The 25,498-nt window shown below is 42.9% G+C and overlaps 1 protein-coding gene across 3 annotated transcripts; it reads right to left on the reverse strand.

Annotated features, from left to right (window-relative positions):
- Positions 1 to 689: 689 nt before the first annotated feature.
- On the reverse strand, positions 690 to 24,091 carry RUBCNL (rubicon like autophagy enhancer). Of its 3 annotated transcripts, none has more exons than XM_064725581.1 (16): positions 23,748 to 24,091; positions 22,968 to 23,076; positions 20,814 to 20,922; positions 18,077 to 18,742; positions 13,550 to 13,635; positions 10,227 to 10,437; positions 9,220 to 9,324; positions 7,104 to 7,146; positions 6,614 to 6,746; positions 6,063 to 6,208; positions 5,238 to 5,302; positions 3,878 to 4,116; positions 3,036 to 3,097; positions 1,968 to 2,121; positions 1,757 to 1,847; positions 690 to 1,294 (listed from the first exon to the last, which is right to left on the reverse strand). In XM_064725581.1, the coding sequence occupies exons 1-16, from the start codon at positions 24,056 to 24,058 to the stop codon at positions 1,197 to 1,199; spliced, it is 2,628 nt and encodes an 875-aa protein (XP_064581651.1). In that variant the 5' UTR covers positions 24,059 to 24,091; the 3' UTR covers positions 690 to 1,196. The 3 variants fall into 3 exon arrangements, with proteins under 3 accessions (XP_064581651.1, XP_064581742.1, XP_064581826.1); XM_064725672.1 differs by having other exon boundaries at positions 691 to 1,294; positions 23,802 to 24,091; XM_064725756.1 differs by lacking the exon at positions 23,748 to 24,091 and adding an exon at positions 23,629 to 23,724 and having other exon boundaries at positions 691 to 1,294.
- Positions 24,092 to 25,498: the final 1,407 nt, after the last annotated feature.

A 25,498-nucleotide genomic window follows, 5' to 3' on the forward strand; every position in this document is an offset into this window, starting at 1 on the left:
CCAGGGTCGGTGAAAAAAAAGAGAAGGAAGAGGTGCTTTAGGCACCAGAGCAGAGATTCCAGTGCAGTCCATGGAAAGAACCTCACTGGAGCACATGAATATTTCCTGAAGGAACTACATCTTCCAGGAGAGCCTGTAGAGGAGCAGGTTTATCCTGAAAGATTGCAGCCCACGGGAAGGATCCACACTGGAGAAAGGGAAAAGCATGAGGAGGCAGGAGTAGAAGAAAGGAGCAGTTATGGACTGACAGCAACCCCAATTCCCCATCTGCCTTACACCACCTGGGGCAGGCTGTAAGGTAGAAAAATCGGGAATGAAGATGCCAAGTTCAGCCTGGAAAATGGGTGGGTGAGGCAAGGGAAAATTATTGGTTTAGTCTTTGCTTTTCACCACCCTACTCAATTTCTAATTTACAATGCATTTAATTTTTTCCAATTCAGGTTTTGTGTTTTTATTTAACCCATGAGAGTAGCTAGCAAGTGATCTCTCTGTCTGTATCTCAGCCTGTGAGCTCTTCCATCTTCTTTTCTCCCTCTGTCCTCTTGAGGAATGAGGTGAGAGAGCAGCTGGGTGAAGTGTGAAGAGCACCTAGCAGCAGGCCAAGTTAACTCAGCACAAGCTGTTGAACTGATGTGTTTAAAAGAAACTTAAAATTCACGGGTTCACAATAAGCATTTGCCACAACAATTTTAGATTAGCATCTGCCTAAAACTTGCAGACAAGTGTTTTCTATTTATTGTAGAGCTTTTCAGAGAATGATTTTGTACTTCACCACTTTTTCCCCATTTCCAAAATCAAACACAGGCAAAGACTCCCAACACTTTCTTACTATCTATACATTATCTGCAGAATTACAGAGATGAATCATTTTTACATGAAAAAATACAGTATTAAAAATCTTACATCCAAGGACAAAACATAGCAACAAAAGGCAGCCCAAAAAATTAACATCCAGTCTGTCACCATTAAGATGAAACTCTTTCAGGATGAGTTTTCAATGACAATAATGAAAGTTGACATTTGTTTTTTGTTTTTCTGGTTTTTTTTTTATTTTACCCCCCATAAAGGAGACATGCATTAAAAACAGTAATGTCTAAAACAACATTATTTAACACTTAATCATGCACCTGAAGATTTGGCTCTGAGCATCTTCTAAAGCCAGCAGTCAGGGGAACCCAGTTTCACTGAGGCACCAGTCACGGAGTTTCTGAAAGAGTCCTCCGAGCTGAGATCCGCAGACATTTGGGGCAGCCTCCAGACTTGAAGCATGCTTTGTGAAAGCATGTTTTGCACTCTGTTTATACACACAGAGTAGCATTTACAGGAAAAAAAAATAGAATTAAAAAAAAATTAATCAACAGCTCTGTTCCTTGAATAGTGTTCTATCATGTACATATCAGCACAAAAGTAAACAGAAGCAGTGCAAGGCTGAGACAACCACCACCACTGTAATAATTTACACTGAATGCTGGCAAGATCTGATAAAACAGCTCTCTCATGCCTAGATCCAAAAAACAGCCTCCCCCATGGTCAGGCAAATGCCTGGTTTTTCTCTCTAAATCCACTGATATGAAACAGCTGCCACAAGCTGATTTTTGAGGATGCATGCTGTCCATGGCTTCCAAATGCACATGCAGGTTTTCAAATATGCATGCTTTCAGTGAAGCTAGTTCTCACTGCTTCAAGTAAGTCTAAATGGTTTTATGCACCAAAATTCCCCCAAGGAAGAAAGAAAAACATTCAGTCTGGAACATACCTGGGCACCTTTTACATTTGGCAGTCTGATAGGGAAAGAGCAGGTCTGCACTCTGACAGAATTCACAGATAAACCCCTTCGCTTGACAGAGCTACAACAACAGCAAAAGGGTTGAATTTAAATATAAGTAAAAATTATTTGGGAATGGCAGCAGGGATATTTCCTTACAGTAGCAGCTGCAAGGACACTAAAATCCTTGTTTTTTCCTTACCTCACAGCCATCTACGTGAGAGGTGGAGCTCTTCAGAATATCTTTAAGAAGGGGCAGTAACTGCCCTCGTTTGATCTTCACCAGATCATCCAGTGAGAAGAGATGCAGCTCCTCTGTCAGATGGCTGGGAACCTGTTCAAATTCTTTCAGTACACTGCAAAGAGAAATAAAACCAAAATAAAGTTACAAAAAGTTGTTTTTCAAGTGTCTTTCCAGAATAAGCATCTTTCACTTCTCTAGTCACATGGGGATTATACATGGCAAGTTCCTGCTATCTACCTCCCCTCCCAGTTTGAAATCACTTTAATAAAAATTGGAAGGTTTGAGATTTAGAATAAACTCTCTGCTTTAAACATGCACTCCTCAGGCTTTGGAGTTGCCATACACAGTTACCCCAGTAATCCTTAAATAATGTGTAAAAGGCTCTCTGCTGCCTCAGGAACAGTAGGCAAAATCCCAAATAGTATCTAATAAAATAAGCAAGGCTTATTTATTTGCTTTGCAAAGAGGACTTTGAGGGGTTTTATCCTGCACAGGTTACTACTGAGTGACACTATGCTTGTGCTGAGCAGGTGAGCACTGAAAATAGAGCTATTGGTCTTTATCACTACTGCTTACTATTACTTTCATTTTAATATTTTTTAAAAATGAACTGAATTGAGCATTATGACAGATTTCTGGAAGAAATCTTTAAATGCTCAAGGAAAACTCTTGCTAATTTAAAAAAGCCAACATATTTTTAAAGACAAGTATTCTCAGAGAGCTAAGTATCTTGGACATTTTAAGGAACAAGAACCTAGGAGAAACAGAACAGGAAAAAATACACACCTAACTAAAATGGCTCAACATTTAAAACCAAACTATATTCCAACAAACAGTTACCACATAAAACTTGTACTTCACTCAAATTCGCAGTGCAATAGAAGGCAGTTTTTTTATTAGATCGTTAGTTCTCTAACGATCATATCAACTTATTGAAAACTGCACCCAAATGTCTCTAAAGAAGGCTCTATAAGCACATAATGTACATTTTAAAGCTATTTTTCCATGCATAACCACAGTCCATACCTTTCAGCAAACCTGCACGTTTTCAAAAGCTTTTTTAAATGAAAAAGCTGCTCTTGCGCCTCCTAAAAGATGGAGGAGAAAAACAAAGCTGTTTTTAAGTCAAAAGCATTGCTTTTATATATTCCTATGTGAGGAACACCACTATTTGAGTCTGCAACCCTTGCAAGTACACCAAGCCACACCTACAATAAGGGATTTTACACTTAGCATAGCATTAAACAAATGATTTTCTAATGCACGAAAGCCAAAGGCAGGCAAAGGCTATTTTTATTCCCTGACAAGCGAAGCAAGTCCTAATGCCAAAACTGGCTGCAGGTCTTGATGCATGCTAGACCCACACCTGTGTAAGAACAGGTAAGCCAGGCAAACTCCTCAGCCAAGAAGGGAACACATGCCTACTTGCAATCTTCAGCAGAACACTCTTTCTGAAGCTGTAGGAGGTACAGCTCTTACAGAAGCAAAGGATGTTTCCCCAAACGGCCCACAAAATTAAGGAGTCATTCCAAAATTACAGAACTTTTCAAACAACCAAAAGCCAGAAAAAATGTAAATATTTACTGCTGGAGACCATCTCCCTTATATGCACTAAAACTGGAAAACACTAAGGAAACACCTCCCAAAGAAAACAGGGCTAAGGAGACCTCTGGCATAGGTTAGAAATGCCTCTCTCTGCTCCCTTCACCTGAGGGAAAAGAAGGCAAGTCCCAGAAGTGGTGATGGGTAAGTCAGAAAAAGACAACCCTTCTCCTTACCCCATACACACGCAGGACATCCTGCCCTAAGGACTTCTCCCCTGAAAGTCTCAGTCCCAAAAATTCCAAATTAAAAAAATCCACACTTACCCTGACCCTGTCCATTTCTTTACTTTTCGTGTAGAGGGTTTTGTTAATAGATGACACATTGAAAATGGGTTGCTGCCATATGCTGTCCAGTAGGTGTTTGGAGAAGTTGCAGACATAGTATTTTTTGAAATCCCACTTTGAAAGTATTCGTGCAGGAATAGAAGACTGGGCATAGCTGTGGCAGCAGTCACAGAAGTACTTCCCCAGGTAGTCACAATAGCGGAGTCTCCTGATATATTCTGCAGGCAGACAGCAATGAAATTCTGAGTTTTTTAAAAACTTACGGGACATAACTCTTGTCTGTATGCCTAGTCTGTCTAAACAACTCAGATCTAGTGGAACGAAGTGAAAGGGATTTTTTTTGTTTTATTCTTTTCAGTAGAGGGTTTTATTATTGTGGTGAACACATGCACAAGGCTTGTACGTGGCATTAGAACGGAAAGTTTTCCTCATTTCCATATTTATTCAACTGATTACAATTATCAACATAACATCTTAGAAAAACCCTGTTGATTTAACCACAAAAGAAACACTATGTAAAATACACAACAAAAATACTTCCACCAATTCTGGAGTCATGTTGGTACAATACTTTTTCACATCAAGAGACTTGTGGGTTTTTCCCAGTTATTACAGCATCTCCTATTTGCTCAACTTAATGTGCCATCATAGATTGTTGATACTTTACAGGACCCCACAAATGCTGTTCCTGTGAGCTGACCCAGAGTGAGACTTAAGAGCCACTTCAAAGATTTCTTAGGTAAGGTCTGTTTGTCAGTTCAGTAAATCATTGTGCTTTCAAGCAGTTCTCACAAAGCATCAGGAATTACACAAAAAAACAGGAAAGGTTTTGTCATCAAGATCTAAAGAAACAAAAAGTTTTAAAAAGACACTCCGAAAGAACAAAACCACAGATTCCTTGGAATCAGAAGCTTGCCTACAGCCCCCAGAAAGAGACTTTTGGCAATGTCTAAATTGGCACAGGGAAAGAATTATTAAAAGAAACAACTGGACTATGCAAAACCAGCACTTTCCAGCCAGGAAGCTTGATTTTTTTTTTTTGTGTAGTTTGTTTTTCTTTTTCTGTTTTATGACTGTTACAAATTTTTGTGGTTTATGAGAAGGATATCTATCAAGTATTGTATTCTGTATTGTATGAAAAATTCCAGACACCGGAAAGATCCCACTGTCTGCTTTACTATTGCAAGCACATCCAACAATGAGACTTTCCTTCTGGCTCAGATAATTTTAAAATTGTGGTACATCTGTGTTGGTGAGGATTATAGTCTGGTTAGAGTACTGATAACAGTACAAGCACTGTATTTATTAGGGGTTTCTTGCCAGTTGTGGTAATACTTACTGCTTTCTATCGGAGTTCCACAGCCAACACACGTGAAGTTTTGAGCAGCCACCACTGCATCTCTCCTGTACACAGAGGGAAAGAGTTAGACCATTCAGCACCCAAAAGACAGTTTTAATTAACATTATTCCTAAGTGCAAAAGAGCTAACACTGGCACCAGGGAGAACGTCCACCTCAGGAGCTGCCTCCTAACCCTTCACATGGAGAGATTCCCTAACACTTGTTGAAAGAACTAAATTATTTTCCAATTCTTAATGTGGCATCAGTATCATAGGATTTGGAGAGGGGAAATTCACATTTGCAACTGAAAAGGCAACTGTACCTGCAGCAACACAGGGAACAGCCAGTTTGCTTACTGTCTGCATGTCACAGCATTTGATGCAGGGTGTGACAGCCATTTCCTCACACATGACCTGCTGCCTCCCCCCACTTTCTGAAAACCAGCTATCCATAAAATACTAGCAGGACAGCAGGGAGAGGCAAGAATATTCTCCAGGTAGTGTCACAAAATAAAATTTTCAGGAGCTAAGTACACTGCCATTGTAACACTAAAGAGTACGTGCATTATCACATGGAAAACTGTACATGTTGTGTTAACCAGGACGTGCCAAGAGAGGGGGAAAAAGAGGCCAGCTGTTTTCTAGTGAGGCTGGTGACAGACACTGCAGAAGGCTGTGCCATGCACCAGCTCTAGACCTGTTCACAGATCATCTGCACATGCACTAGATCTGTTAATCACCCAAGCTCCTTCCATCAGCCTTCCCCATGCTATACTAAATGACAATGCCCAGATTCCTCAAAATTGGAAGGATGAAGTCACTTACTTGACTGAAGGATGAATATTAAATATAATCTGTGATCTTGGTGGGGACCAGCCAGAAGATCCTCTCAACTTGGATATGATCTTTATTTCTTCAGCCAGATTCACACTGGACTCAAGTTCTCTTGGAATCTCTTCTTTCAGCCCAGACTATTGGGAAAGACAAGCTCATGAAGATAACCAGCCCATCAACTGGACACATGTTAAATGCTATAGGAGATGTTTATCTCCCTTTATACTCCAGTATTTTAAAGTTCAGTTTTCACCTGCATGTAGTCCCCCCTCAAATTCCCTCATATCAGTCCAAGAAGAAAGCACATCCTGATTTTTCACAACTACATGTTTTACGTGTGCTGAATTTTGCTGGAGAGAGAAGACATTTTCTAAAAATTTAGATAAAGTGAACTAATAAACTGTAAGCACTCATGTGTATTTGTTTTCTTTTTTTTTTTTTAATGTAGCTTCCTCCTTTCCCGAGCAGTGAAGCAGCTGCAGTGAGACCATGATTATTTGGGGAACTGAATAAAGAGCTCGTTGTTTTCAGATCAGACTCACTCTCTGCTTAGATGAGCTCAGGCAACCAGACAGCTGAACTGCAGAGTCTGTCTGCAACCAGTATTTTCTGAAAGCTCTGCACAACTCTTGGGCTGTTGCTTCAGCAGAATTGCAGCCTGGTTCAAAAGATGATCTGAAAGGTAAGGAATACTGTCAGTGAAAAATAGCAGCATGTGATCAGTATCTCCACTGCCTTTTCTGCACCCAGGAAAAGTTTTCTCCCATTCCTTCATTCCTAACCTCTTTCTTTGATACACCCAGGCCCTCGAAGAGGCACAGACACCACCCTCCAGCAAGACTAGGGGACCAGAGAAACACTGCTAAGCCAAGCACCAGAGACATTTGCTGTCAAGCAGCATTCCTTCCCCTTCCTTGAGAGGGCCCAATTTACCACTCCCACAACTTTCCCTGCCCCAGCCAGAAGAACCATCAGAAAGCTGCTCCAGCAGAAAAGGTAGAGCCACAGGGCTATTGTAGTAAAAATACACACCTTTTATCAGGGGCAACAGACAGATTTTCAAGGTCTTCAAGTTCTGCAGTAAAGGAGAAAATTTTATCAAACCATTTAAGAAACAAAGCATCTCTTACTCAGCACTATTTTAAAAATACTTTGTGTTACCACAGTGTCAGTTTCAAATATATTCATCTTTCCAACACCCTTCCTGGATGTGGGAAATAACCTCAGCCATGGTTGCAAAACAGGCATAAGGAGTCTTATCTCCTCTGCATATCCCTGATGTGATGAAGAATATTCCCTAATACCTTTGCATCCTATCATCACCATCAGCCTGCCTTCAAGAGCTGAAACAGTAAGGAGAGAATAAATGCCTGCTAGTCAAGGTCCAGACAGAAGTCACTCAACAGCACAGAGCCAAGAGAGGCCACATTAGCTTTTTTGGACACTAACAGATGTTTGGAGACCCCAATCACAAACATACCAGTCAATGCTATAAACATGTTAGTAACAGGTGAGATTAAAGCAACTAAAGGACACACTTCATTATGTCTACATAGACACAATATGCTTATGCCAACAAGGTGTTCACATTGGTAGTGTTAGTCTTGACCATGCTTATTGCTCTCAAGACAAATGTTTCCTCATTTATACATCTCAAAGTAACTCTTGATGCTAGTAATGTAGTTCTTTTGGGAGCTTGTTCTTCATTAGTAGATCAGGGAAAGATGAGAGGAAAAAGTAAGTCTCTAAGACCAGAGAGAACAATAAAAATCCATTTGTTATCAAGAAAAGATAAAACAAAGGTTAAAAGTTGCACAGGCCATTTTTCAGGGTTTCTATTTCTGTATGTGTAAAAATCAGAAGCAAACCAAATGAAACTCAGGGTGTCCTAAAGAGAAGCAAAGCCCATGTAAGAGAACAGAGATATTGTGCTCTAGTCCTGAAGCAGAGGGAGAGGCTGCCTAAAACTGAGTCAATCAGTTTCATTAGGAAATTATCATCATGTCCTAAATTCTCTCAAACTATGCTATAGCTGACTGAGGTTGTGCCAGTTTCGCACCTTCTTCATGCATGTTCCTTTGGTTTAATTCTTAGACATAATTTTAGTCCATCTGTTGGGTTTGCATGGCAAGATTTTGGTAGCAGGAGGGGCTATGGCAGTGGCTTCTGGGAGAAGCTGCCAGAAGTTTCTCCCAAATCTGAGAGCCAATGCCAGACAGCTCCAGAATGGACACACCACAGGCCAAGGCCGAGCCCATGGCCACGGTGGTAGTGTCTGTGGGATAACAGAGCCAAAATGGGAGGGAAAAAGCCCTTCACAGTTGCAGCTGGAGAGAGGTGTGAGAATATGTGTGAGGAACAGCCTTGCAGACACCAAGGTCAGTGGAGAAGGAGGGGCAGGAGGTGCTCCAGAAGCCCGAGTTCTGAGCTCCAGGGATTCCCCTGAAGCTCCTCATGCAGACCATGGTGAGGAGGCCGTGCCCCTGCAGCCCATGGGGATTAATGGGGGAGCAGAGATTCCCCTGCAGCCTGTGGAAGAGCCCAGGCTGGGGCTGGAAGATGCTGAAGAAGGCTGTGATCCAGAGGAAAGAAGCCCATGCTGCAGCAGGCTCCTGACAGGATGTGTGGGAAGCCTCAAGAGGTAGAGAAATCCTAAGAGAAGTTTAGCCCAGGAAGAAGGGAGAGGTGAGGTGGAAGGTGATTTAAAATTTAATTTCTCACTATCCTATTCTGATTTGATTGGCAATAAATTAATTTCCCTACCTTGACTGTTTTGTCTGTGACAGTTTTTGGTGAGTGATGTCTCCCTGTCCTTATCCAACCCCAAAGCCTTTTGTTCTGATTTCCCTCCCTTTCCAGTGGAGAAAGGAAGTGACAGAGTGGTTTGGTGATCACTTGGTGTCCAGCCAGGGTCAGCTCACCATGCTCTCAAACCAGCAAAGATATTCTTTCCTAGAAATGAAATCCTGCAGCAGTCTGATATTTCTGCATGTGTTCTAATAAGGACCTACACATACATAACTGTTTCCATTTTCTCATGTTATTTCTCCTACAATAACATCTACTAAATCAAGAGAATTTCCAAACAATAGAATAGATTCAAGTGAGCAATATATCTATTTCTGCAGTTACAATTTTAAAGTCTTACCAATAATTACATATTCATCCTCTGAGTCACTGTGGCAATGAAATCTGGTAACCTCTTGATGTGATGGTAGATGCACTGGGGAGCTGAGAGGCAGCAAAGCACAGCCTGCCCAAGACAAGGATAAGATCAGATAAACTTTTCCAGTATTTATAAGTAGCTGCAATTATGCTTACATTTTTCATCACTTGCCAAAACTTTAGCACACTGACTGCATTTACAGAGCAACTTTAATTGTTTTTATACATACACAGAGCAGGCCAGTTCTTGGGAGTCTGTCATACAGTATGTCCCTCAGTTTCTCAACCAGAATCTTGCAGAGATAAACCCAAACCTTTTATATTGCCAGTGGTCTCTCCACTTTTCATGTCCAAGAACACCATTCATTTTTCCACAGAATTTATGTAATTTAGACTTTGTGTCACTTCAGACTCATGATTCATCACTAAGATCTGTACTACTCAAGAGACTAAAATCCACTTAAAAATGCATGTGCTGACTAAAGCATAATAATGCCAGGAGTACTTATTATCTTGCCTTAAACTATATGTGAATGAATACTCTGGAGAGTCTCACTCAAACCAATTGCACATTGGTTGCATTCCTCATCTGCATACTGCAGAAGCAAACACAGGAGGAAAGACACAAATTGCAAATACTACCAAAAAAAATTTAAGCAGAGAGAAAAACAGCCAGCTACAGGCATGCTCTGTGGAGTCATGCTTGGCTTTGTGGCATTTAACCCTACATTTTAATTTTAATATAAAATATGATTATAATTTATAAAACATAGGTGTGAACCACCTATGTGGTGGCAAAAGGAAGTATGTGACCCACAGGAAAACACTTGTGGCATAATGATCCTCAATGGACCCAGCTCCCCAGAGACTCAAAGAAGGTAACAGAGGATTTCGTTCCAAGCAATGCCCCAATTTGTTTAGTATTTTCTTGCACAGAAACAAACAGCAAAGGCTTTAAAACAAGGTTATATTCTAAATTAAGTAACTTGCCTTCATAACCACTGTCTGAAGAGGTAACAGAAGAATCAGACTTCTTCACTCCAGGGTAAGAAGACAATTCTGAGTCAGTGTGATAGCTGCCATCTGATCCACTGGTTTCCTCCACACCCCAGGACTCTGCTTGTTGTTGGCTGAGGATATTACATTTCATTTTTTCTAGTGATGCTATAATCATATCTGCGACAAAGAAGTGTGCATTCTCCTGGACACAACATTGGAACACACATTAGTACACAGCACAGCTGATGTTTAGTTAAGATGAAGTAAAATGTATCATTTTCCTCCCATACTTTTTCAACTCTATAAATAAAAATGTAAGCCTGTCTGACCTTTTATTTAAACTCAAAAACACCACCCCAAGGGCAATTCAGGAACAGTATGCAAAAGGCAACTGCCTAGATAATTGTTTCACCCTTGATTATAACATCCAATCTACTTTATCTTACCCATGTATTAGATAAAAATGAACTTGATTGCACGACTAACTGGTGTATATGTAAGCATTTCAGGGATGCAGTCTTCTAGTTACACTGGATTATTTAGTATGCAAGCATGCATCCAAGTAACCTATTTAATATGATTTAATTTCATGTCAATGTGTATGAGCAGCTTTGCACACAGGCTAGCTGGAGAGGGCCAGAAGTGGCAAGTTTTGAATGGAGTGTAGATCTTCAGGTGGTGGGAAGTACAGGAGTTGGTAAAATGTTTTCATGTGTTAGGAGTTAGGGCAGTGAGGTGGGAAATATGCAGTGAGATAGCTTACATGGCAAACTCAACCCTACGTAGAAAGTCTGTGATAAGAGTAAGTGAGAACCTTGTTCCCCTGGGCTTCCCACTGCCTTAAATAAAAGGCAGCTGTTTCAAAGTTTCACTCCAGCATTTCCAAATCAGACAACACTTCCTTGTGATGCCTCTTGCCATCTTGCCTGCCCTGGTCACCCATCCTCTAGGAAAAGGGACCACTGAGACATAGACACACACCTGGGGCTCCTTTCCTAAATCACTGCTGTATCCCTTGCTTTCTGAGTCTAACAGAGCATCCCACCAGCCCCACCTGAGCTACTGCTGATGGTCTGGGCACAAGTCCCACACCAGTCTCAGCTCAGAAGTGGATACATCATGGAGAGGTAGTTGTACTCAGGCACCCGGGTGGTAACCCAGAGACACCCAGGACACTCTCAACTGCCATGTGCAAACCTAAACTTGCATCTAAAAGCTATGGTAGTATCCAAGGCTAGAAATCCTTGAGTGCAGGATAATTAAAGTTTTAAAAAAGTGGCTTATGCTCAGAAAATTGTACCACTCAACATCAGTATTCATTATATCCCCTCAACTTGCATGGGAACTATGAAGAAACACATCAGTGTTTAGGAATAACTAAATCTTAAGGAGCACAACAGACAGCACAGCTTTCTTACTGTTCACAGACAAATACATGTAGACAAGATTAATCCCAGCATCAGAGTGCACCCAAGTCCCTGTGGGTGTTTGGAAAGACTTATCTTTTTCCTACCACTAATTAATATGACTTGCTTGGTGCCCAGTTTCCCCAGAGACAACTTTCAGTGAACTTCAGGAGCCCAGGAGTTTGCTATCCTTCCATTAGCAAAGAAATAATTTAAAAGCCTTTTTTCCTTTTGGGAGTTATCTCCTACTTTGAAGATAGAAGAAGTCTCAAGTTAGTGGCAGAACACAGCCTATCAGCATGCCCTGCTGATAAAAGCAATTATGAGTGTATCTGAGAGAGCTGCATTGAAAAACATGAAACAGAACACACAGACTCCTGTACTCAGCATGACTATCAGCTTTCAGCTCTGCTCTACTGATAGCTCCCTCACCCTGCAAAGCAGACCCAACTCAGCTGTGACACACCAACCTTCTCATTTCTGTCCTCTCCCACTAACATCAGTGGAAAGTCCCTTTAAGATTATCTGACCCATTTCCTTCCTGGCACACAACTACAACTGCAGGACCTACTGACACCACATGGACCTTAACTTTCAGTCCTAAGGCTGAAAGAGATTATTTCACAAGCTAAAAGTATTTGAAATTTAGTGGGTTTTTGTTTGGTTGGATTTTTTTTGTTCTTTGGGTTTATTTCAAAGGCAGCCTTGCTCATAATTAAGCTTTTGCTATCTTTTAACTTGTAATCACATCAGCCCCCCATCTCTGCACAGTAGTAGTAGCTGATAAGATCTTTATTCACTCAACACTCAGATTGTGGTTTCTAATCCAGATACCAGCTCACTGGTCTCCTGGTGTCTGAAAACTAATTACTTTTGTTTTAGGTCCCACAATAAAGATGGAGAAACATTGTCTCCTTTCTGAAACACCTTTCATAAAAAGCAACACAAAAAGCTAGTTCAAGTTCATCGAGTTTTGGTGTGTGATCAATTGAGTGGGTTTTGTTGTTTGAAATGCACCTTATGGATGTTGAGAGCTTCAAACCAAAGGCAGAACTTGCTCCTCTGGTAAAACCAGTGCTGTGCACAAAGACGGTGATTCCCTCTGGGGCCCAGGACGTGGGACCACATGCACACAGTCCAGAAAAAAAATCCCTTTTTCTAGGCACATTTTTAAAGCTCTTTTATATTAAATCCTACTTATTACAATCCATTAAGCCCTCTTTTTCCACTGTTGGAAAAGATTAACATTTAGCACACAGAGTTATGTGTGACAGCTTTAACTCCTCATCTTCAGCTCTATTTACAGGTTTGAGTGGACTGCCTATCTGGCAACACACCTAAGACTGTTTGAGGCCCTTATGAGAAACTGCTTGAATTACTGCAGCTCTTAAGAGTTATTGGTATCCATACTGTAATTCTTTGACAAAAAAATCTCACATGCTTATCATCAGCACACACAAAAAAAAAAACCCCATCCTCTCCCCATCTTTTGACAGTAAAAGCATGAGGTAAATCTCATACATATGCATGTATGCAGCTGCAAGAACTTCTATGTAACATACTCTAATATAACTTTAAAGTTACTAATGTTACAGTTTGCTTTCAAGGAATGTGAGGGGAAATGATGGAATGAAAAGCAGAAACATACATTGTTCCTGTATGTATTTCCATTATTTAAAAATAATTAAAATATTTAATTAATGGGTCAAGAGTAGAAGGCAAATTATGAAATAGGCATTTTATGTTTGTAGATTCACCCATAGAGGGCAAGAAGAGGGAAAATAGAGTATTTGTAAAGATTAGTACATCTATCAGGAAAGTTCTTTTATTAAGAAACACCTCTCGTCATTTGGTTTTGCCACAATAAAACGTAAAAACCATGATGATGATAGTATTTGATGTCCTCACCTTTTCCACATCCTCTGGAAGCATGCAGACGTCCTGCAGTGAACGATTCAAGGGTACAGCACTTATATTCAAAGGAGAAGTAGAACCTGAGGGTATAACAAGAACTTTTATTAGTTACTTTCTCTGCAGCTCCCACGATGCATGCTGGGACTTACAGAAAGCAAAGCAAGGGCTTTTCCCCAAAACTGAACCCACTGGGGCTGGAGGCTGTGGTGGAAGTTAAGGCAGAGAAAAATGTGAGAAACACGCTGTCATTTGACCTATTCTGGCAACATGAAGCATGAACATCAACTACCAGATAAACAGAGTTTAAATGCTGTGCTGTGACAGCAGCACCGCACTCCCACACAGCTCTCTCCAAGCTACAGCCTGAGCTGCTGGGGACAACCACAAACAGAACCTGAGGCTGGATTTGCAGCCATGCTCTGCAGCTAACACTGCACTCTGCTCCTTCACAGCTCCTGGAAGAAACACAAATCCCACTGCTGTCTGGGCATGCAGAGAGATGCACCTTAAAAATTCCCCATATCACTGCACGGATTGTGTTTGCAAACACTAAGTTTGGAAAACATTTTGCCATTACGTTTCCATACCCCGAGGAAATGTCCCTCCTGCTTCCAAATGCAACCCATACTGAATGGTAATATGTCCAACTGTGGCATTAGCCACAGTATTTCTCCCCAGAATTGCAGGTTTTTTCTGCTGGTAGTCTCTGATGAGTATGTGAAATAAAATTTATCTCTTTTGCCCCAATAAGGACTTTTCACTGTGCAGCAGAGAACATGTCAGGTTTTTACTGGGGCTTACTACCTCTTCCTGAACCTTGAACTCACAGAGTTTCTGTTTCACCCTCATGATGTTCACAGGATAAAACACATGTGCTAGAAAAGGGCCACCACACAGACACCATTTACACACTTTGCAAATAGCACACTTAATCAATGGCTTTTTATTTTTTAAAAAACACCCCTCCTAAATTGGTTTAAAAGTCACAGGCTAAAGAGCTCCCACAAAATATGATCATAATTTATGTAAAGCTTTTCTCCAACTGAGGGACACTGACTCTCAGGCCTAGTTTGGATTATTTCACAGAATCACAGAAATTCTAGGTTGGAAGAGACCTTTAAGATCATCGAGTCCAACCCATGTTCTAACACCTCAACTAGATCATGGCACCAAGTGCCACATCCAGTCTTTTTTGATGTTGCTGTACCTAGAGAAACCATTATGCTGCCCTGAGCATCGATGACATCAGGCAGTAAAGTCAACACTGCACTCGAGCAGAGCGACACAGATGAAGAGTTTTTGTACAGAATTATTAATACCTCCATTGTGTACACCATGAAGGAAAAACAGAAAGGCTGACAATGTGACTTTTCAAAACACATTTAACGGCCTAATTAAGTTATTTTCATACCGACCTGATGATTCATCTTACTAGGTAAGCTCTATAGCTTGATAATAGACTGCATTCTCATCAGTTAAGATAACAAATATTACTCTCTAAACTAAAAATAATAAGCAGAAATAAGGAAATGGGAAAATTATTCTTTTCTCTTTAAAACATAATAAGACCAATTCATCTTAAATATAATTTTGAAATCTAATGGGAGCTCTCTCCTTTGCTTACCTCTTGCATCCCACTTGCATCATTAAGTAAAAAAAGAGCGTAAAAAAAGCACAGGGAAGGAGTCCAGCACATCAAGCAAGGGGATACAACTCCGGGTCTGATGCAGAAAAGTTATCTGGTTGCCTTTCTGCTCCTGAGCACTGTTGCCTGAGGCTGCTGGGGCTGGGGAAAGAGCCCTAAGCCTGAGAAGGAAGTGACTTGGATGCACATAGAGGTTAAAAGCAAGAACAAGCTTGTGAACTCAGTGACACACCGGCCACAATAAAGCCCCCAGAAAACACTAAACTCAGTCACAAACTCTTCACTAACAGTGACAGAGCCTTTTCAAAAGGCTGAATAAGGGCCATTCTCTGGTAGCCTCAAACATACGAACGCAGCCTAGCAGGAATTTCAGGGGACCAGCAGAAAATCCCACTAAACAAAAATTATATTCCACTGAAGAAGAAATTTTCCTAATTTAAGTGATATTACATAGTTTTCTTGTATCTTGTGCATCCCTCAGCAATTCTCCTGTGAGAAACCATCATCTCTAAGACAGCAAGTCAGGAAATCCTATTTTGTAACTCCTGCACTCAAATTAGGAATTATATTTCTTGTTTTTCATTTTGCTATTCACTTTTCACATCCTCATAGTACCGGACAGTGCAGGAGAGAATGAGATCTCATTACCCAAGCTACCCAGTAGCGAGTCAATGGTTAAAAGCAACAAGGAATGAAGAAATGCAGACGTTTTCACTTAGCACAGAAAAAGCCCGAGTCTAAGGCAGAGAGAACATACCACATCACAAAGTGTCTATCAGGATCCTGCCTCCTATGAGGAGTATCTTTTAGTAAAATCAAGGATGCTCTTCAATCACCTGGCTGCCACATTCCTTGCTCCCTTTGTTTTGGAGAGCCAGCAGCACTAGTGCCTCAACACAAGCTTGTGACACATCCTCTCGTGCCAGAAGGTCGAGTCACACACGATGTATTTGTTCTCCTACACGTGCCTCGCTGACCCCGAGAGCCTGGGCTGTGCTTTCCAGAGCCAGCTCTCCAAACACGTGTCACTGGCCTCAGCCAGCCCCAACTGCTGGGTGCGGTTTCCTTCTCCCTGCTGGGCACTTCTGAAGGCACGGAGCCAACGCAACACCCAGCAGGAGGAAACAGCCACAATCGTCACATACTGGCTGATGACAACAGCCTGTCCCAGATGACAGAGGTGTTACTAAGAGCACACAGTCCTGCAGTGGCATGTGCCTGTTTGAGACCTTGCTGCCAGCTCAGACCTTGGAGGAGTTCTGGGTGAACAGCTAGAAAGGATCAGAAACTGGAAGTGGAGGTCAGTGAAGTGTCACCGTTAGGACTACTACTGACCAAAGGGAGAAGGAAAAACCCAAATCGAAACAAACCAACAAAACCTAGACATTGTATTATTCTTTTATAATACAAAGGCAGGATGAACACTCCCTGCTCTTTGCCTTTATTCCAGTAGAAAAATCTGACCTCAGCTGCAATATTTTTATGAAGCTCATAATCTATCATCATGGAATCATAAAGGGGTTTGGATTGGAACAGAAGTTGAATATAACCTTGTTCCAAACCACTTGCCATGGGCAGGGACACCTACTACACCAAGTTGCTCAAAGATCACTCACAAGACCAGGTTGGTCAGGACCCTATCCAACCTGGCCTTGAACACTGAAAGGGATGGGGCATCCAAAACTTCCCTGAGCAACCTGTGCCAGTCCCTCAGCACCCTCATAGTAAAAGATTTCTTCCTAATATCTTGTCGCTCTTCCTATTTTTTTATAAGACCCCGTCTAAGTACTGGAGGGCTGCCACAAGGTCTCCCTGGAGCCTTCTCCAAGCTGAACAACCCAAGCTCTGTCTTCACAGGAGAGGTACTCTGTCCACCTGAACATCTTTGTGGCCTTAAGTCCTTAGATACCACTAACATCCTTTATAAACAAACCCAAAATGCTTCATCTCACTGTAGCAAAGGCTGCTCCTGTCAATATTAGGTGTTAAACAGGAGGGGACTGCTCTGCTGCCTCAGCCAAAGGGCAGGGACCCCAGCCTGCAGCCCAGGAAGGCTGGCACACCTCATGGAGGCCCCACAGTCCCAAGGCCGGGCCAGCTGCTCCCCCGGCCATCTCAGGGACACGTGCTGAACTTTCCCACTGAACAGCTCCTCACCTACCCTGCCCAGAACCCCCTGACACTGCAGGGACAGAAGGCACCCTGCTCAATGGACACCCTCTGCTAGCAGCCCTCAGCCAGTCCTCTTCACAGACAACACAAGGGATTGATCATTTAGCTGGAAACTGGTGAAAGGTATAAAGAACCTGTTTTACATCCGATAGGGGTTTGTGTCTCCAAAACCTCAGGGCACTTGCAAAGGAGAACAGGAAAAACAGTCCCACTGCAGAACAAGCCAATTTAGTCATAATAAACTGGATGATAATGCCCTACCTCCAAAACCCCAGAATCCAAGGACTTCCTCTCCTCCAGCTGCTGCCAAACACAACACAATCCCACACACACCAATGAATCACTACCCAATCCATGCTATTTGCTGTTGGGAAAAGGGTAACAGTGAAGACAAGATAAAGCTGGTAGAAAGCTCATCCAGTGGATGTTCTACATTTCTCACAGCTCAGCAACTTCTACATTTTATCTACAGCTGCATATTACAAAAGCATTTCTGCATCCTGAGAGATGCCTACTGCAAAAGCATAAGCATCTCTCATTTCATCAACCACCCCTCAGGTTCTCCTCGGTTTTTAAGCTCTTTCTCCCCTCTCTCCTATTTTGAGTGACAGCATCTGTCTTATTTGCAATCCCCATAAATAAGGCTCACTTCAATTACACCTCTTTGCAGAGATCTTACACCAAAAATGCAGGTGTAAAGTTACCTGTTGGATTGACTGGCTCGGACTGGGAAAGGCCACTGGGAGAATCGCTGTCGCGGCTGCTGAGAGGCACAGGCTCCACGGAATGAGGGTATTTCACTAGATCTGCTTTACCAACAGCTGAATCTGAAAGCAACCTTGTGAAAGCCAAGTCTCTTTCAGGGGAGGCACAAGATTCTTTTCCAGAATGCACAACAGCGGATGTGACGGTGCCTCCTGTTAACGTCACCTGGGTAAAGCAGTCACGCTTCAGAGGGGACACGCTTGAAAGAGCGAAACCATTCAAGGAGGAAGCAGCAGGATCTCCATCAGTATAACAGGGACAAGGGAAAGTATCCAGTGAAGGTTTGGGGGAATCACAGTCTGAGTTGTTCCAACACGCCCGGGGCCTGGTAAACCGAATGTCTGTTTGTGTACAGGCAGTGCTGTGATGTGCAGAATCACTGTCGCTGTCATCACGGCTGTCCCCAGTGCTGCTTTCTTCCCACTGCTCCACATCGCTGTCCGGATGCTCAGCTCCCTGCATTGTGCTCTGCTCCAACACCAAAGAGGGCTTCAAACCAGATGCATTTAAAACAGACATGAGAATGTCTTTGATAGCTTCAGCACTGCCTGGGTATGATCCAAAACTTCCAGCATGTCCGATCACTGCTGGCCTTGAAGATTCATCTGTTCAGAAATTACAATAAAACAAGAGGTTAGGAAATAATATTAAGAAAAGATTAATACACAACATGAATAAAATGCATAGTATTTTTTACACAGGAGAGAAGACAGGACAGCTGAAGTCACTCACCACTCGCTGCTGCCTCTTTCTGCAAAAACCTCTTGCTTTCTGCACTCAGGAAGGAATTCTGTCATTGATAAAGGCTAGGTAATAAACCAACAGTAAAGTATTCTGCTGCTATCCAAACACAATTAGCTAAGACTTTAATGGTGACTGATTGTCAGTGTGCTCAAAAACATCACTGTTCTACAAAACAGGATAACAAAACTATTACTAGAACAGGTACTGACCCTGTTGCCAATAGAAGAGAAGATTACATTATAGTAAGTCACATGGAAGATCAATAGAGCAGAAAGAGTAACAAAAATACACTCAGTAACACAAGGTCAACGTGCTTGTGTGTTTCAGTTTGGGCAGACTGGAAATGGCTAAGGTAAACTTCAGTCCCATTATTCATGGAGTGGCAACACTTGGCCAAAACCATAACAAACTTAGCCCTGTCACGCCAAGATCATTACAATGCCTCTGAAAGAATGAAAAGCACTGCCAAGGTCCTATGTGATCTACTGCAAAACTCAGTTCAACAGAAAATGGAAAAACTGCTTTTAGTGGCAGATACAGCAACATTAGCAGGACACAGAAGCGTGCACCACAACCAGTAGCTTTTGAAGAATAAACTGAAGTCCTGTACCTTGAACAAAACAAACAAAAAAACCCAAAAACAAACTAAAAAAAAAAACTCAGAGGAACTGCCATAATCCAAGTAATTGAGAGATTAGACACAAAGTCTATGTTCAAGAAGAAACCATTGACTACAGCAACACAATGAAGTTAATAACAATCTCCTTTGGGGACGATAAGTCAGTTGTAAAATTCTAAGAATAGATACAATCAAGAAGAATTATTTCCAGGACAAAGAACTCCTAGTTAGGACCACAAGGATTGTTAAACACTGCTGATGAAAAAAGGAGGAAGTCTTGCAGACTCTAGACTTTGCCCAGAGATTGCTCTCCTTGGACATATCTCATTGGAAAACAATAAACTTCTCCATAAGTCTCTCACCTGGAAGCCTACATGCACGCAAACAACATGATAAGAAAGTTTACTAAAGAAAGGATCAAAACCAAAACAAAAAAACCCAATGTATTTTGGAACAGCAAGTCCATATAAAGACCAGTGCTCATCAAGAAAAAACTGGAAAAAAAAAAAAGATCATCATACATAACCAAAACTGCAAGAGCTGCTAACAAAACTAACCTAGTAAAGCTGGGTCAAAATCAGCCAGAGTATGTCAGCAATAGGGATCAGTCCCCTGCCACTTACTAAGACAAAGCTCTTGCAGAAATAGAACAAAACTGCACATTTTACTGGCTGCACTTGCAAACAAACATCTTGCCAATGTAGCCAGCCATGGCAATATAAGGACCGGAATGGGAAAATTAAAACTAGCTGACTTTCAAACAAATACATTTCAAACTTTTCAGGGAAAGAAAAACACTTTGGAAACTACTGACATTTCAATTGCACAGGAATACCTAAATTTGGGCTGCAAACATCATCTTCTCTGCGCAAAACATGTAGCGTTATAACAAAAAATTGTAAAATTTTATGAGCTGAAAGAGGCCACAAAGATCATCTAGTTCCAATCCCCCTGCTGTAGGTGGGGACACCTTCCAGTAGACCAGATTGCTTAGAGTCCCTTCCAACCTCACCTTGAGCACTTAAAGGGAGAGGGCATCCACAGCTTTTCTGGGCAACCTAATCCACCTTCACATGCAAATGTCAGCCTTAACTAAAACAGCCAAACTACCATTAAAAGGCAAAAACCACCCATACTTGCAAATTGTATAATGTATTTTGATGTTGTACCACCCTCAAAGCCAATAAGCAAGGAACCCTCTTCAAACAAACTCGACTTGTTTAGTACACACAAACACCAATACCTTTTGCTAGCACTACAAGCACCAGCAAAACTCCTCCTGAGGGAGGCAATTTGGGACAAACTGGCATTACCTGAGAGAACAGAGATTTGAGGTGTTGGAGCCAGGCAGCTAATCCTCACAGAGGGATTTGAAGAACACGTCGAGTCGGTGAACGCCACCTTTAGGCTTTCGTGGTTTAACTATAACGAGAACAGAGAGGCAGACAATTTGGTTATAAGATAACAGCACTCTGCTAATGATACCCTCAGTGTTACAGTCATCTCAGCAGGAAGAACACTTTTCTGAAGCCTGCTGACAGTCACCTAACCACTGCCTACATTTCTGGCTGCCTGGAAATCTCCCCAGAAGCACACACTGTCTGGAGAGCACTCACATCTCAGCTCTGCATCTCTCATTTCACTCCAGAAGGCAGGTGACCAAAAGAAACTCTCCACATCAGGAGGATTAAGCATGTGCATAAGGCACAAATGAGACAAAATGCTGAATAGGATGCCTGTGTATCTACTAAAACAACAGCAATGGAGTGGAAAAGAATTCAAGGAACTGCCAATCTGTATCTGGAAGTATTGGCCGTTTTACATGTATACAAATTATAAGCTAAATCTATGAGGATCCAACTCCACAAATATCTGACCCATGTGCTTCTTTATCTCCCAGCTCTAACAACTGGGAGCAGTGTGGTCATGTCACCTAAATTGATAGAACACAGTACATGTGGTTCATGTCAGCAACGTGACTGACCCAGCGTAATGCAAGAGGTGACACAGATAGATAGTACTCGACCTGGCACAGGAGCCTGCCAGTATAAGCTGACCAAAATTTTGAATGCATCTGAACTGCCTAAGCAGGTTTATACCAGATCAGCTCTTCACTTTTTGCAGTCATGATGCTTCCAATTCAGTATTTCTACCCTCAAAGCTGGATTTACCATACTGTCAAACCACTGTAATCTGAACCAGGGAAACAATTTAGTGCAGATACTCAGGGGCTAATTTCAACAGGAGACTCTGATACACTCAGGACAGAAAAGCAACAGGTATCCTCCCTAAGCTCATAAATTCCTTGTGAAGACCTAAAATTTGTCCCCACCTCCCTGCTGCCTCAAGTATGTCATGGACCTGCAGAGCACACCACAGAAACCAGGGAAATGAAAGGGATGCCCTGCTCCCACATGCACATCGTTAAAACGCACTTAACCAAGGTGTTGTGCCTTCCCCCAGATCAGTGAGAATGTCGGCACACTGAAGCACGACCAGGACTCCTCTCACCCTCCCCTGAACTCTGTGTTCCCATAAAAAGAGAAGGGAGTTAAGGTGTGCTGTCCTCGGCCACCCCGGGTTGGTGACCTTTACACTTCCTATGTGGAGCAGTGAGGTGAGTCAGAGTACAGCTTTGTCCAGATACCCCTGAGACTCACGGAAAGCAGAAGAAATTAAAACCCACAGAGAATTTCCCTTTTAACTAAAGAATAATGTTTCAAACCAAAAACAGTACGTTTAACTTAAAATATTTAGCGTTTGATTACGCCAGTGCTTAGAAAAATACTCTTTTCACTATCTGCTAGTGTTTTCTATTTCCCCCTGCCCCGGTACTTCTTTAGAGAAACTGGCATGTAGGCAGGCTTTATACACATAAACATCATATGGTCAAAACTGTTTTCAATACAATTAACAAACTCTCAGCAATTAACAGATTCTACCTCTTAGGATGCAAGCATCCCAACTGCCCAGCAAGATAAATACAAGTGCTTTATCAGTAAGCATAGCTGTTAAGGGTGCTGCGTTTTAAGATTTTATCTTTGCTTTTAAACAATGCTCCCATCTCTCAGCTCTTATCCGAACGGTGTGAGAATTCAGGTACAATTTCCATTTACTCTCCAGATGCTACGATTTCAACTAAATCACAGGGGGGAAAAAAAGCCACATAACTGTCCCCTCCAATAACCGCAAAAAAAAAAAAAAAAAAAGCGCGATTAAAGAGCAGTGATAAGGAAATACAACAACAACAGAAGCACATGGAAAGCACAACACACTGCCATAAAGAAGTCTGTCTTTTCCTCTTTCCTCCCTCACCTCAGTATTGGGACTGTGTGTCCCAAGTTAACTCTACCAGCACTTAAAAATAACTTACTACATCCACTGAAACTAAAAGCTGGTTTTTGATCCAAAACTCCCCTGAGCTAAGAGCACACTGTGCCACCATTCAGAGGACTCCCTTGCCTCACCTTCTCAGAGCAGGGGTGTTTGAAGACTTCTGTTCTGCTGAAGCTGGCGAGCGCTACTGCATGGACAGACATGATGGGAAAGCTTTCATTTTTCGGTGTAGTTAAGTACCTGGAAGTAACAGACAGAATTACAGTCACCACTACGTTATCCGCGCTTCTCCATCTGTTTTGCAGACTCTACAGTTAATATTCGTAACTATTTTCCCTCCCGACTTGGCACGCCTAGAGAAGCTCACCGAAAAGCAGAGCTCAGCAACAATGGAAATGTGCTTTTAAAAAGTGCTAACTAGACGGGGGATCGTTTGTTTGCCTGCTAGCTTTTTAAGTAACACAACAGAAAAACCTTCCACAAGCATAAGAGGAAGATTTTTGATCTGTCGTCTTTCACAGTTTGTTGTAAAAGGAGGAAGAGCGGCAGCGGAGTGGGCACAGCGAGCTCCGTGCTCCGGCTCTGCAGCAGAGGCTGCACCCCCACGCCGAGTGCCGGCCAGGGGCAGGGGGGGCAGCGGCGACGGCAAACGCCGGCGATGTCCCTGCTCAGGGCAGGGCTCTGCTGCCATCACGGCTCGGCAAGCGCTGAACGCGGAGGGAGACCCCGGCACCTCCCGCCGCCCCAGCAGGCACGGACAGCTCTCCCCCCGGCCGCGCTCCCCGCTCCCACCTGCGGCCGCGGCTCCAGCGCCTCACGCCCGCCCGGCCGCCGCCGCCGTGCCGACGATGCTGAGGCCGCCTCCTGCCCGCTCCACGTCCCTCCCTCTCCCTCGCTCCCGGCCCGCCTACCCTCCCTCCAGAGGCGGAGCCCAAACCCAGCCACGCCGAACACATCTAAACAACCATAAAGCGGCTGCGGAGGAGTAGCGCCGGGGCTTTGAGCTTGTCTGGGTTGGAGAAAATGAGGCTGAGGGTCGGCGACCTCGTTGCTCTTTACATCTTTCTGAGGAGAGGGAGGGGCTGAGCTCTTCTCGCTCAGCGACAAGGATGCGTGGGAATGGTTCAAAGCTACTCCTTAAGTTTACACGGGACAGCGGGGCTGTTTCTTTGCGGAGAGGAACGGCGGTCCTGGAGGTGGTCGGTGCCCCAAGGCTGTCCATGTTTGAGAAGCATTTGGACAACGACCTTATCAATATGCGTTAACTTGGTCAGCACTCAGTTACTCAGGAAGTTGGGCTAGGTGATCACCTGAGTATCGCACAACCAAACAAACCCAAGAGGAGTCAAGTGGGAATGAATGGAGGGTGTTCTCTCGGTCGGTGTGAGCTGGGGTGGAGTACAGTGAAGCTTCCAGGCAGCATATGGAGAGCAACTCAAGGATCAGCTGTACCCGAGGACTTGCTAACTGGCTGATTAGAAGTGCCAGGTCCGTTCTCACTGAGCTTTTGGAAAAGAATTGAGCCATCTGCCAGGTTGATCTACGGAGTCAGCTGCCCTAGCAGGCTCAAAACTAGCAGGCTGTAGTTCCTAGTAGCCAGTCTGAGCTAAAAATAGAGTGAAGGAATGCTGAGCTGTATTTGTGAAGCTAAAAAATTGCTGATTGTTCATAAAGAGCAAAAAAAATATGTGCAGGAACTTAGGAAATCACAAATTGTGAGGAAGTGGGAAGGAGATAGAGTCCAGATGGTACTATGCAGAAATAAGTAGAAGCAGTAAATAGAATGTAAAACAGAGCTGCAGCTGAAAATGTGGCTTTCAGATGTTCGGGAGTAATTGTCTCCTTTTTAAGCACAAATGATGACTTAGCCAGTAAATGGTGCAGTGGAAATGGGCTGTGGAAACTCAGGAGGAGCTGCTGGCCACGCTGCACATTTGCCTGAATTTAGTCTGGATGGAACTCTATGTAACCTTGATCTCATCGAAGATGTCCCTGCTTATCCCAGGGGGGTTTGATTAGATGTCCTTTAAATGTCCCTTCTAACACAAGCTATTCTATGATTCTATGTTATCCATGGTTGTCGGATCTCAAGATCTCAGTCCTGAGATGCTGAGCCTCCGAGACCACCTTGGGGGGCCTGGGAGTCCTGGAATGTTGCCAGAAGTGTCTGGTGGCAGGACTTTGACCCTACACGGGAGACGACACCTTTATGAAGATAAGAGGACTTCACCGGGGTGAATGGCGAAAAGATTAGCTAATTAGAGGGTGAGAAACAGGGTTTGGGATTTATGTACAGGGGGGTTTAGAGGAATAAGATGGAGGAATTGGGGTGTGTCCTGCCCTCCTTCTTCTTCCTCCTCTCCTCCATCTTCTTTGGCCACGGTGGCACCTTTGGATTGGTTATTACTGAGAGTACACCGAGTTATAAGAATAGATGGTATTGGGGAAAAATGATAAATATTGTATACGTAACAATGGGTATAAAGATACGTGGCGGTCTGGGGGACGGCACAGTGTGCCCATGGCTGACTGCTGAGCAGATCTTTGTTCGGCTGAAAGAACATCTTTTAGATAAACAACTAATAAACATAAAAACCGAAAGAAGAACTGAAGCCTCTTCTCGTCCTTCGATACGCGGGCTGCCCCAAGGCCACCCCGGGCC

The sequence above is a fragment of the Zonotrichia leucophrys genome, chromosome 1, assembly GCF_028769735.1.
Source record: "Zonotrichia leucophrys gambelii isolate GWCS_2022_RI chromosome 1, RI_Zleu_2.0, whole genome shotgun sequence".
NCBI lineage: Eukaryota > Metazoa > Chordata > Aves > Passeriformes > Passerellidae > Zonotrichia > Zonotrichia leucophrys.

What these genes read in the sequence shown, in the direction of transcription:
- RUBCNL (XM_064725581.1), bottom strand. Translation starts at nt 24,058, where the DNA reads ATGGACAGCCTTGGGGCACCGACCACCTCCAGGACCGCCGTTCCTCTC. An exon ending in TGAGCTCATCTAAGCAGAGA is followed by an intron (nt 6,209 to 6,613) that starts GTGAGTCTGATC and finishes CTTTCCCAATAG; the next exon opens with TCTGGGCTGAAAGAAGAGAT. An exon ending in ACGTGCAGGTTTGCTGAAAG is followed by an intron (nt 2,122 to 3,035) that starts GTATGGACTGTG and finishes TTCTCTTTGCAG; the next exon opens with TGTACTGAAAGAATTTGAAC.